The 13412-nt window shown below is 40.2% G+C and overlaps 2 protein-coding genes across 3 annotated transcripts; both read left to right on the top strand.

Moving 5' to 3' along the window:
• The first annotated feature begins 5833 nt into the window (after window positions 1-5833).
• LOC145898927 (b(0,+)-type amino acid transporter 1-like) lies at window positions 5834-9086 on the top strand. Its single transcript, XM_082987599.1, has 10 exons — window positions 5834-5894; window positions 6280-6431; window positions 6582-6801; window positions 6987-7172; window positions 7465-7598; window positions 7860-7994; window positions 8170-8370; window positions 8432-8578; window positions 8681-8849; window positions 8942-9086. The coding sequence occupies exons 1-10, from the start codon at window positions 5873-5875 to the stop codon at window positions 9004-9006; spliced, it is 1431 nt and encodes a 476-aa protein (XP_082843725.1). The 5' UTR covers window positions 5834-5872; the 3' UTR covers window positions 9007-9086.
• A 618-nt stretch (window positions 9087-9704) lies between these two features.
• Window positions 9705-12878, top strand: LOC145898425 (b(0,+)-type amino acid transporter 1-like). Of its 2 annotated transcripts, none has more exons than XM_082986870.1 (10): window positions 9705-9841; window positions 10210-10364; window positions 10508-10730; window positions 10873-11055; window positions 11218-11351; window positions 11421-11555; window positions 11764-11964; window positions 12082-12231; window positions 12293-12461; window positions 12666-12878. In XM_082986870.1, the coding sequence occupies exons 1-10, from the start codon at window positions 9799-9801 to the stop codon at window positions 12725-12727; spliced, it is 1455 nt and encodes a 484-aa protein (XP_082842996.1). In that variant the 5' UTR covers window positions 9705-9798; the 3' UTR covers window positions 12728-12878. The 2 variants fall into 2 exon arrangements, with proteins under 2 accessions (XP_082842996.1, XP_082842995.1); XM_082986869.1 differs by having other exon boundaries at window positions 9744-9841; window positions 10198-10364.
• The last annotated feature ends 534 nt before the right edge of the window (window positions 12879-13412 follow it).

The raw sequence follows: 13412 nt of genomic DNA, 5'->3' as shown, positions 1-13412 counted from the left end.
TAAAGCGCGTGAAATGATCGGCAAATGTGTTAAATCCATGATTATCTCGCACGAAATCTCCCATCGAGCTTATGCCAGCTTTACATATTGGCCTCAGTTCGTGTCGGGCTGGAGGTTCAAGGTTCAAACCCCCAGCCCGCCTCGGGTCGATAGTTTCGCGTTTAAAACCGATTATTTCGCCTATCTCTGACTAAAGCTTCCGGAATGAGAATATGATAGCACTTAAAATATGGGGCCAGACGCGTGCAATGGCTTATTCCGTTACAAACAACTCCATTCGCTTTCTGAGCGTATATTTGATTGGAATGTTCATACATTCACCAATATTGGTGAAACGGGTTCAGATGGTTGCGCTACTTCCGTGCGGTAATTGTTTGAAGAGCTTGACGGCCCAGAATCCATTTTCACGGTAATTGCGTGAAAGCGAGATTTGGGATGGGAGAATCGGAAGAAGCAGTTTCTTAATTTTTCTAAATTTGTCAAAATCTTTTCACATAAAATCTCGCCTTTTTATTGTAACGTGTAGCATTATTACAATTGTGACGTAACAATTTGCTTCGGGCGTGGTCAGCTGTCGAGTCGATCTATCTCCTCTCTCTGATCTACTGCGGGCGGGATGGCATGTTTACAAACCCCGATATTCTCAACCACACACAGTCCTCGCGAAAGCAACACACCTGTTGTGACGCAACAACGGTGAACGCGATAATCCAAATAAATCGCGACGGTGTTCTTTTATCGTTGTTCACTGGAACTCTCTATCGCGTGATCTGTTTTGACCAAGGTGGAGTTAGTTTCCTGTCCGTTCCTTTGCTTCACCCTCGTTGTATTCACACGTTTTTATTTAATTAATGATGATTCCATTGCGAAACTTGTTTTGTAAATAATTTGTTTTGTTGGAATCGTGGTGAAATATATCTTTTTAAATTTGCAGTTTATAAAACGTTAAATTCATATTTGCATTTAACAAAGCTGTTGGAAGGAAGGAAACATTTTCAAATATCTAGCGACAATTATTTGGTAAAATTTTCATTAATCCAATTTCGAAACTCTACGTGTTTCGCGGATGGTTCTAGAGAAAATACTCAATGTTGGCGCCTTATTATTTAACCCAACAACTCACACCAACACAAAGGCTTCAGACATTTATGAGAAAATCAATCGAATATGCAACGATTTATTGTTCAATTAGTTTTATTGGCACCAAGTTATGTAAGTTTATGATTTGTGGGCAGGTTGGTCAGAGTAAGAATGCTTCTATTTGGATTTCATTACAACAAAGACAATATTGACCTTTGAAGTAATAAACTTTTATTGCATTTAGTTCCACTTACGGTTGCTACGCGTCGTAAATCTACCGCGTCATATTTTGCTGCTCTTTAACAAAACACGTTTGCTTAAACGTCATTGCCACATGATACATGCACTCAACTTACATTTAAACAAAAAAACAGATTGATTGAAAAGTAAGGGGCAAAAATGTGAGACTTCAAACGTCCACTGGATGTTTTGACAAACCGCCCCATGTTCAAAGGAGAGGAAGATTGAATTTCAAAACACTTTTCTTGCTGAAAACGTCACACCGTCATTTGAATCCCATGAGGGAAGTGTATTTATGAGACAGTGGGAGGAACGGAATCCAATCTGTTGTCTTCACATTATTCTCGAATCGGCTGAAAATCGTCAAACAATGAAGTCAATAAACGGGGTTGACATCTTGACTCCTTTGCGTGAAATTGGCCTTCGCGCGTTGCATTATGTCGTCACAATGTTTCCACCTGTGCGTCCTCTTTTAAAACAAATTACCGAAGCGCGATTGATTTATCGACAGAATCTGAATCAGTTTCTAATTCGCGCCTTTTAAATTAGTTTTCGCCAGCTTGTCTGGTCATTTTCATCTTCTTATATTGACGCTTCGTAGCGAAGGGTTCAATATGTGGTGATTAATAGCGGGCAAATGGACAAGATTGCGGCAATTTGTGAAATGCACTTGTAATGATGATACGGATTTTGGGATTACATCGCATTTAACATATGCTTGGCGTATCTTGGACGGCGTTAAGTAATATAGGAGATAAACCTCTGAGAGTGGATTACCCTAAGCGGTGACCAAACATTTTCATCAAGAGGGGAGATCCCCGACGTCATGAATCATAACAAAAATTTGAAAAGTTTGCCAACTTCACAACGATTCGTTCCCCTCCCCTCCCCCCACACAAAATTAACAAATTTATAAAATTTGAATAATAATAAAATATATAAAAAACAATCAACTTCCTCAACATTAAACCAGTGGAAGTGGAGAATCGTCACGGTCTGATGCTGTCGTAGTTTTCTGAGCTTCTGCAATGAACCGTGGCCAAAACTTGAACCCCACAACACGGAACAGCAAATATGCGTGGAGGAAGCCGCGCATTTACAAACAAGGATTAAACTTGAACTTCCCGACCGACTACTTGTGATAAATTATGTTGCTTGCTCGACTGAAAGGAAAACCTAAATATTGTTTTGTCTGTTGTATTTCCTGTTATTCTATATCATGAAATAACACCGAAACACACAATAAAGTAAATATCTGCTTCAAGGAACCTTACCAAGTTAAATTCCTCGGGTATTTCATGGCATTAATATGTTTAGTTTTCCTTTAAAGCGAGCCAATGTTGGTTTGAAACCCTTAAACCGAGCATTCTTCGCAAATATAGAAACAGAGTTGATTTCACCCAATGTAAACACCCTTAGTAGGGGGCAAATGTGTCCAACTTCACCAACACTCAGGGGTGTCATCCACCTAGACAGGTGCAGGTTAATGCCAAGCGACCAGCAAATTAATTTATGGGTGGTTTGTGAGATAGATGGAACGTTTTAAACCAAAAAGAGGAGTCGTTTTAAATCCGTTCCACTGCCGAGTTCTTCTTTATCTGCTTCACTGATGACGTTGAGATTCGGATCCGGATCACATTTAAGCATGTTTCAACACAACAACAGTAATGGTATTTACAAAGACATGAATATATTATTTACTTTGTAACAGGAGCGGAAGATGGGGTCAACTAAACAACAAGTGTTCTCGTGTGTTTGGAGCCAAAGCACGGTGAAATCCCAAATGTTGCCTTTGTTTAATTATGGTTTGAACAAGTTAAGTGTAAGGCAACACCTGGTCGGGTAGAGCGCGGGTCGTTATGAGGGGAAATGGCCAACTTAATGTCTGTCTGGTAATCGTGTTGTGACTCTGAGGTCGTATAATTGTCGGACGGATTGTAAAATGTCGTCAACTTGTTGATGGCGCAAAGTGCAGAAATGCTTTGGAAAATGTCACCTTACGACTGACCGCGAACAACCTGAACAAATAAGCGCGGGTGTTGATGAGACGCCCCAAGCAAGAATGACGTCACCTGCAAGTTGTAAATCTCACAAACTTGCTTCGATGCATGAATGTAGGCAGCTGTTTGTTAACTAAACTTAACATAATGTGGATTCCATTCACTTGGTCCATTGTGCCCCGTATTAAAATAGTTCACAAATGTCCGAAAAAAGGGGAAACATTTCACATAAAAGCAGGCGTAAAACTTTATTTTTCCGATTATGAAACAATTGGGTCTCCTCTATCGTCCAACCTATAAATATTTGATAAAACATGGACATTGAGAAAAGTCAGAACGTTCAAGACCTGCTAAAATGTTGCGTAACAATCCTAAACTTTGTTACGTAACTATTGCAGCGCGCAAGTCGGTCTGTGCAGGTTAGAGCGCCCTTATCTGTGTTCACACCTGCGAAAAACTTTATCAATGCAAGCTTGCGCCTTCCACTGTCGCGACCCTTTATCTTGGGTCGAAACCTGTTGTTTGACTTCGAACGCTCGCGCGGCTTGCATCGGGTCGGTTGATAAGAACTTTTGTTTAGAACTGTAGAGTTCCAATTTTATCTCATGTCCAGGAAAGAAGTTTTCAGGTATTTAAACCGACATTGGGCGTCCACTAATTCATCCGACGAGTTTCAATCATTGCATCCACACTGGGTTGGTGGAACTTGCAAGAACAGGCTGCTTTCTACTCAGTCTAGTCTTGTAGATTCCATAGACCTTGTGTAACTAAACCACAAGAAGTAGCATAAACGCCATGAAACTTACTGGAACGGGCCAGGATACGAAGTGGGCCCAATTCAGTCAGTTTTCCAGTGTTTGTGTAAATTTCGACATTTTCAAGAAGGTTTCGCTGTGAGCAATGGAACATGCAAGTAAGGGCTGGGGTGCAGTCCCTCCTTGCAAATTCCTCTGTTACTGTCGAATGTTTCTCCGGCAACGAATGTGACCCCGATCATTCCCACCCAGCTCATGAAACTTGTAAGGAACGGGCCGCGTTTTTATATTGCGACTATTCTCTGCAAGTTTATCGGACTGAAGTGGACATAACGTGGGTGTCCACCAACAACGCGTTCGGAAGTTTGGCTGAACTCGCAACCAATCACAGCAACTCGAGTAATACCAAGGCGTGATTCAAGGTGAACGGATTATTTTCTGCAAGTTTATCGGACTGTGGGCATAACGTGGGTGTTCACCAACAACGCGTTCGGAAGTTTGGAACTTGCTATGAATTGGCTGCCTGAACTCGCAACCAATCACAGCAAGTCGCCATATTTCGGAATTTTGCAAAAACTGCTTGTGATATTTGTGATGTTTCTGGTGTTTGCGTCATGAAACTTCCTCGGAACAGGCCGTCACGCTTCGGCTGTTGCGGGAAGCATTCACAACGCGACTCTTCAGCTCCACCCTACGGATGCAACAAATCGCCCAGTGTGTGATGGAACATTCTGGTAAGGGCTGTCACAAAACAGTCCAAACCATCGTGCTCCGTAGTGCACGAGGGCAAGAATCTACTGACATGGCTGCAGATAAAGCTTGGGTGCTGCTGCTTGGAACTTATTAGAACGGACGTAGCGACATCCTGTCCGTTTCGTGTAAGATCCACGCAGCACCGACCAACCTTCAACACGCTATGAAATCACGTGATTCCGACGTCGGAACATGTGAGTAAGGGCTGATGACGATTCAGTCCTTACTTTCATGTCCCCATGTCTGCTTCGTCACCATCAGCGACTCCACCAGATCCCGCACCACGATCAGGGTTTTTTTATTATTGTAAAAGGACGTTAAATGCGTACAATTGAAGAAAGGGCTAAACAAGAAGACAAAAAAAGCAACAAAGGTTAAACAAAGATCAGGGTTTTATGTTTTGAAACTTGCTGGAAACAGGCCGCAAGCGCTACTTACCGGCTGTTTTCGCCAATGTTCACTCCAAATAAGCCTCGAGCAACTTTGTCGCCCATTGGCTAACCGGCCTAGGAACTTGCATTGAACAGGCTTGGAATTAAAGAGAAACCTGTCTGTGCAAGCCCCGTTGTCCGTTCTGCTCCTGCAACCACAGCAAGGTCACAACACATTGGAACATGTTTGTAAGGGCCACGTTGAACTGGAAGCCCTTGTAATCATGCCCGAAAGCGTTGTTGGTCGCATTCATCCCAGCAAGTAATCATAAAGTAGACAGATGGTACTTTACTAACTTCAGGGTGGAAGTCGTTATGAGAGTTTCCGCCCGTTAAGTAAACACTGGGTTTCCTGTTTCCTTTGATGCCCGTTGTGCAGCGGAGCGTGACTCGTGTGTGTATGCACCAAGTCGCATTTATGACATTAAAATACATAAAATAAAAAACTTCACCTGTGGTGTCTTCCCCCTTGTTGAGACAATTTGGAACTGAAAACAGGCGAGAGTTTGTACAAACCTAACCCTAACTATAGAAATATTAACACGAAGCGAAAGAAGGGCGAGTCAGGCCGAAGTGAAGGAAAGTTTTCATTGCAGTCAGAAACTGTTGAAAGATGTCGGACACGAGAAACGAAGGTAAAATCATTTGTTGCGACTTTCTGGCACAGGTTGTCTTGCTTATGTAGGGTCAGGATGAAAATCATATAAATTGGAATTATTTTAATAAATTGGAAACAATTTGCGCATTTGTTTGTACCAAGTTTCAATATATAATGGCTGCAAATATTTGCCCGAGGCAAGCCACGATTCACGGTGACGATGTAGTTTAGCTTTTTATTGCTACGTCATATCACCATGCAAACACGAGGTGCTGACCATGTTTGTTGCTGCGTATATTGCTCTGCTTAATGTGTTGCTTCAATACAACTGTTTACAATGTTCGGTTTTCCAATAGAATAATTTACATGATTCGAAGTTGTCACCGCACGAATGTATTTTACATATTTGTTTGTTTCTCCAGACTCACCAGAAGAACAAACTGTTGAAATTCCTCGCCATGTCGGTTTTTTTGGAGCTGTTAGTTTCGTTGTTGGAGGCATGATTGGGTCTGGTATTTTCATTTCACCAAAAGGAGTTTATCAGAATGGAGGATCGGTTGGAGTCGGTATGATGGTAGGTGTGGGTGGTTACGCTGTCCTAATCATAAAATGTTTTTTTAACGTTTCCTAAAAGTTACCACCGACAACCATACGACAGAAAAAGAAGACTTGTCATCCATCTGCCGTTTGGCAAAACATTAATCATTCAATGCGTTTCCTGTAGATGTGGTTGGCCAGCGGGATTCTCAGCATGTTTGGCGCGCTCTGTTACATCGAGATTGGAACAATGATTCCCAAATCTGGTGGAGAGTTTTACATTTTGCTGGAAGGTTTTGGTCCAATCCCTGCTTACTTGTTTGCGTGGACATCAACTTTCATTGTCAGACCAGCAGTTGTCGCCCTACTTGCCCTTACCTTTGCTGAGTACACAGTTACTCCACTCGGTAACCTTGCACTAGCCACACTTTCATCACTGCATTCAGTCCCAAGCAACCAATTCTTGGTCTATATGTGTTTTAAATGCATTTTGTATGATGACCAAATAACCTAATATATTTTATAACATACAAAACCCTTCAACATAATTTTGGGCCAGATGTTATGATTTCGTACACGTGTCAATACCCAGGTGTCGGTTGTGGAGATTCTCCTGCAATGGCGATGAAGTTGGTGGCAGGCCTCCTCATCCTTACAGTGGTTGCATTGAACTGCTACAGTGCCAAAATTTCTTCAAAAGTTGTCACCATATTTAGTGTCGGGAAAACGTTGAGCCTTGCCATTATCATTGTTGCTGGCATTGTCCAACTTGCAAGAGGTGAGTCAGCCACACTTCCATCTCATCATTAGTCAATAATCCATTACACAAAGGTTATTACCTTACATTATGGTTGCGCAGATCACAACTTAGTAAAGCATGAGTCACTTGTTGGGGGCAAATTAACTTTTGTATGAAACAAAATCGCAAGTAGATGTTAAACTATCTCTGGGGTAGTAGGTCATTTAAATGTGCCACAAACAACATGTCTTGTGAAATAAATTCAACGTCTATTATTTGATGTGAATACAAAGTATCCTTAATCGTCAGAGTCATAACCTTTTGACTATAGGACACACAGAACATTTGCAAAACACGTTTGTTGGGGAACCACCTGGTATACGAGAAGTTTCGCTTGGTCTTTACCAAGGCTTGTGGGCTTTTGGAGGTTGGAGCAACCTTAATTACATCATCGAGGAAATAAAGGTGACCCAACTTTCTTCAACCGTAGCTTACTATTGTCGATATAAATATGTTACAGCCTTATGCATGCGTTATCATCTGTCTAACCTACACCAAATTTTACCAAGAAGACTCTGTCAAATTACTATGCAATTTTTTGGTTAGTAACCTTGTCCAACTTGTATCCCGTCTGACGTTTTTCAAACGTTTATTCATCCAAACGCCCGCAACAAAATTTGGGCAACCACCAACGTTTGAATTTAGCCTCATTCGTTATTTGTTTAGAATCCTTTTAAAATATTTCCTTCAGCGATTGTTGTTGGATTGTTGATTGTCACCGGCCTTTATTTCCTCACAAATGTGGCGTATTTATCTGTGATGTCATTGGATGTCCTTCTTGCGTCTCCAGCTGTAGGAGCGGTGAGTAAATTCACGCTTTGTCCGACTCTTGGTAAAAACGTTTTGGTTTATGATAGCTTGTTTATTTGTTTGTACATGGTGCTCTGTATTTAAAGTGCAAAATTTAACAAAATATTAAAGTATTTTATTGGAAGGACAAAATTTAATAATCTTTGCATGCGTTTGTTATTTTTAGACATTTGCAGCTAATATACTTGGCGTTATGGCTTGGATAATCCCAGTATCAGTAGCGTGTTCAGTGTTTGGAACTTGCCTTGCTCTCTGCTTTGCCACTGCCCGGACATCCTTTGTAGCAGCTAGGGAGGGACATTTCAATCAAGTCCTCGCCATGATTCACATCCATACCCTAACACCTGCACCTTCTTTGATACTTCTTGTAAATGTCACGATGCTAAGTTGTTACTTGGAAATAGTAAATAGAATCCCACTATTTTCAGGCGGCAATTTCTATTTTGATGCTGGTTACCGATTTTGATACAATTCTTAATTTCTTGAGTTTTGCCAGTTGGTCTTTTCGTTCCCTTGCTGTTGCTGCCTTGCTCTTCCTAAGATATCGAAAACCAGATCTTCCACGACCTTTCAAGGTAAACCTGCTAAATTCCAACCCAACAAGCCCAAACATAGTGTTTTAAGCCAAAAACACAACAATTATCTCTAGCCATTGCATGTAACGAAAATATTCACAGGTCCCTCTTCCAATCCCGATTATATTTGTGATTGCGTCGACTTTCTTGGTGATTGCTCCAATTATAGATGAACCAGATGTAGAATATCTCATAGCATCATGTGCTGTTCTACTGGGTTTGTGCTTCTACTTCCCATTCGTTCACTTTAAAGTCAGAAGCAAAATTATCCGTAAGTATTTTCAAGGTCACGATGACGTTTTTTATTCCAATAATATTAAAAAATCCATAGAAATCACAACAAGGAACTTTTGTATTTTTCAGGTCGCATAAACGTCTTTTTTCAAAAACTTCTTCTGGTTACATTGCCTGACTCCCAAGTTGATTAAAACTTTATTTGTTCAATCCCATAATTATTACCCAGGGCCCCATTATAGTGTTTACATAACAATGTTTGAAAACATCAGAGATACCTAAGTACGTGTGATCGGTCGCCTGCGTTGAGTTTTAAACCCTGGCTGACACTTGTTTAACTTTATTGCTTTTTGCTGTATATGTTTTTGAGATTTTATGTATGCAGGTTGTAATAAACCACATTTCACATTAAATTTCTACATATTGTCATCAGATACCACGTGATATACATGTTCTATTGTAAGATGCCGTATGGTACTAATATTGGTTATCATTCACTAATGGCGAAAATAAAAAAATGTCAAACCGTTACTGCGTCTCTCGAACTTTGCAGAGATTCGCAACAAAACCTTCTTACGCAAAAGTTCAAGTTTTGTAAACCCACAAAGTATAATGACGCGTTTTACGCGGTTGCGTTCACGTCACGTTTTCAAACAATCGAGTGTAGGGATAGTTTTATTTTGTTGAACGAAAAAACATCATTTGGCATATTATGAGTAGGTAGGCTATACCTGATGTTGCACCAAATATTCGAAGCTTGACAGTGCAAACAGTTTTCGTTTAAGACAGCATACAATTACAAACTTTTGAACAATCATTAACCATAAAGTTTTGCTCTCCCGCCAGCACCCACACTGTGTGATGTAACAAAAGTGTCAAGCAGCTACCAATTGTTCGCTCACAAGTAAAGTGGGCCACTCTTTGTGAAGGCTCTGAATAAAAAGCACATGCTTGCTTGCTTGCTTGCTTGCTTTGATGATAATTGAATGGTTATGGAGTTCCACAACAACGTTTCTCAAGAAGATGAAGGTAAGGGTTTAATATTCAAGGAGTTAAGTTACATTGGGCATATCGAGCAGACATTAAACTGAGAATGAAAAACCAACAGTTGAAAAACCGCAAGCAGCATATAACACTACTGCAATGTCCTGGAAACTCCATTTCCTTTTAATAGCTGAATCATATCGTATTAGTTGCGCCGCCATTTTTTATTACTTTCTCTTGAGTGCATTCTGTTTGTTTGGTTGCAAGATCATTTTGCGTTTCAAATATGTTTGGTTGTAAAAAGTAATTCAGAAGGTTAAGAGCTGCATAAAATGGGTGTTGGGTAGAAAATGATGAGTATTACAAACTGCTGTGCATAATCTTGCAGTTATTTGAAATAGCTTTGTTTGCAGATGAAAACTCTTTGGGAAGTTCGGTAAAACTTCGTCGTCAAGTCGGCTTTGTCGGTGGCGTTAGCCTGATTGTTGGAACAACAATAGGTTCTGGAATTTTTATATCGCCTTCAGGTGTGTTCCGAAATGGAGGCTCGGTAGGAACCGGAATGCTTGTGAGTTAACTGTTATTTATGTTAAGCTACAGAAGTGCAATTGCACAATCATGCATTAAAATTGTACAACACCTTGTCACCCTGTCACGGTAATACCTTGTTACAACTGCGGCATCCAAACTTATAACATGTATCGAATTTAGATGTGGTTTGCTTGCGGAATCCTCAGCACGTTTGGTGCGCTTTGCTACTGTGAACTAGGTACAATGATTCCTAAATCTGGTGGAGAGTTTTCCATCCTACTGGAAGCCTTTGGTCCGATCCCTGCCTACCTGTTCGCTTGGACAGCAACGATTATACTCAAACCATCATCATTGACGTTACTTGCACTCACTTTCTCCAAATACGCACTTGCACCAGCCTACGGTAAGACCACTACAAGTTGCTTGGCAACATTGTCATTATATTTTAGATGCTTTAATGTGAAACTATACTCGAGCAAAAGCATTTAACTGTTCAGAGTTTTTGTAAAAGTTTTTGTAAAAAAACTGTAACAATATTGTTGCAGGAGGGTGCGACAATGTTACTGGAATTGTGTCAAAGCTGGTAGCTGCATTGGTCATATTCACAGTGGTCTTCATCAACTGCTATAGCGTGAAGCTTTCAACACGTATCGTGACCTTCTTCAGCGTGGGCAAGGTCATAAGCCTCGTAATCGTTATTTGCGGTGGGATCGCATTTCTTGCTCGGGGTACTTTTATTAAAATGCTAAAGTTACGTAAAATAATTTGTAGATCTGCCCTGGTTTTAATCTGACTGTGAACAGCGAAAGCGAACGAATTAAATTTGATTTTACCTCTAACACACAGTTGTTCTAATCAAAAGTCAAAAGTAAATAACCTTTACTACGCAGGACACACCGAACACTTTAACGATGCGTTTAGCGGCACAATTCCAGGAATTCGCGAAATATCGTTGGGTTTGTATCAAGGTCTGTGGGCTTACGATGGGTGGAATCAACTGAATTTCGTGGTTGAAGAACTAAAGGTGAACGGAGTAAAATTTGCATGTAAACAAAATGCAAATATCTTGTTATGCGATTTTTCCTTTTGTTAGAATCCCTACAAGACACTTCCCCGAGCGATTATTACGTCAATGGTCATTGTTACCAGTCTTTATTTGCTCACAAATGTCGCGTATCTTTCTGTGATGTCGTTGGAGGAACTTTTACAGTCACCAGCAGTGGGCGCTGTAAGCATAGTCATTATTATACACAGTTACCCTCCACAGGTGCCCGTGTTTACCAGTTTAAAATATTATCAGGATTTTGAAACGTTAAAGCAATAAACTATCCCGACCTTTATAAAATAATGGAAACAATTTATTCGTCTTCTGGCAGTTTTCTGCTGTTTAATAACAAACACAGCTTATTTATTTTTTCATGACAACAATTTTCCAGACTTTCGGTGAGAGAGTTCTGGGTGTAATGGTCTGGATCATTCCTCTCTCAGTGACATCTTCAGTATTCGGTACCTGTCTCGGTTCGTGCTTCACAGCTGGCCGTATTTCGTATGTAGCCGCAAGGGAGGGACATTTTAACCAAGTTCTGTCGATGATTCATGTTAAGAAATGTACACCCACGCCCTCCGTCATCCTAAACGCAAGTTTATCGAATATTAATTTAAATTGTTTTCTTGTACTTTCGTTTTGAGAATATTTTGTTCCAAATCTAAAAAGCGAATTGCGATCCTTCTGGTTACCAGTTTGTAATTTTCAGGGATGTTTAGCTCTTATTATGCTTGTTCCAAACGATTTCGACACTTTAATCAACTACTACAGTTTTGCGAATTGGTTCTTCTACTTAATGTCGGCGGTAGCCCTCTTGTACTTGAGATACAAACGACCTGACGCACATCGCCCAGTAAAGGTTTGCACAAACTTACAACTAACTTTTTTTCATGCTTTATTTGCGTTTTCGTCGTCCAAAGGTTCCAATCTTCGTCCCAATAATATTTGTTCTTTTCTGCGCTTACCTCATCTTGGCTCCCATCATCGACGAGCCACAGATCCAGTATTTAATCGCGACATGCACTGTGTTTATTGGGCTCGTTTTTTACGTGCCCTTTGTTCACATGAAAATACAAAGCAAAACTATACGTAAGTCATCAGATTTTCAACAAAACTTTAATTTTACAAACAACGGGTGTCGTTGATGCCATGGTCTCACTTAAAGGTTGTTTAAAAACTGTTTTCACTTAATAATTAGTAAATCAAACGTTAATCTTTTCCAAGAAGATAATAATTACTTCACGGATATGGCGTCTATTCTAATTTTTGTTTTTTTGAATTATGTACTTACAGGTTCCATCAACACATTTCTCCAAAAGCTTATGATGGTGACGTCACCCGCCTCTAAAAACTGAAGATTACTCATTACTAAAATCAACTTGATCATTAACCATTGTTTAATAGGCGTTTCTTATAGAGTCGTTTTTACAGGCGATGCGACAATGCACAATAAATACGTAATGTCGTGAAGATAAAATTATATAAAATGCATAGATTTGCTTTCAATGTTTGTCCTCGTATTTCTGCTGAAATGGGGGAATCCACTCTAAAATATCACGTGTGTGAAGTTGCCAAGAACACAACTAAATATCGGCATATACATAAACTTCATACCAAGAATTTCATGTAAATTTCTTTCCATCATATTGTGCTGAGGTAAACACAGTCTCAAAGTTTTTGTCATTCTATTGAATAATGCTGTCCATGTTACGTCACAATATCGCACTGTTATGATTGTTTATTATCCTTGGTGATTGGCTGCATTAACACCGCACGTAATTCCTGATAGTTTTGCTTACTAGCTACATAACATGGCTGTTCGACTGTCAGTAGTAAAAACGCGACAATAACGGACCAATCATGCCTAATCTAATGAAGAATAACCAACTAAGTTTGCGTCGAGGGTCAGCGACCACGCCGTTTCCGAAAATACCTAAAACCGATTGTGAGTATTGTGAAAAAACCTATCACATACAATTGGGATGCTGGGGATTTAACCTGGGACAGATTACCAGGGATGGGCTTTAGTTGAGGATTAAT

The sequence above is a fragment of the Ascidia mentula genome, chromosome 4, assembly GCF_947561715.1.
Source record: "Ascidia mentula chromosome 4, kaAscMent1.1, whole genome shotgun sequence".
Classification (NCBI taxonomy): Eukaryota; Metazoa; Chordata; class Ascidiacea; order Phlebobranchia; family Ascidiidae; genus Ascidia; species Ascidia mentula.
The sequence above is the reverse complement of the archived record's forward strand: the minus strand, read 5'-3'. Positions and strand labels throughout refer to the sequence as shown.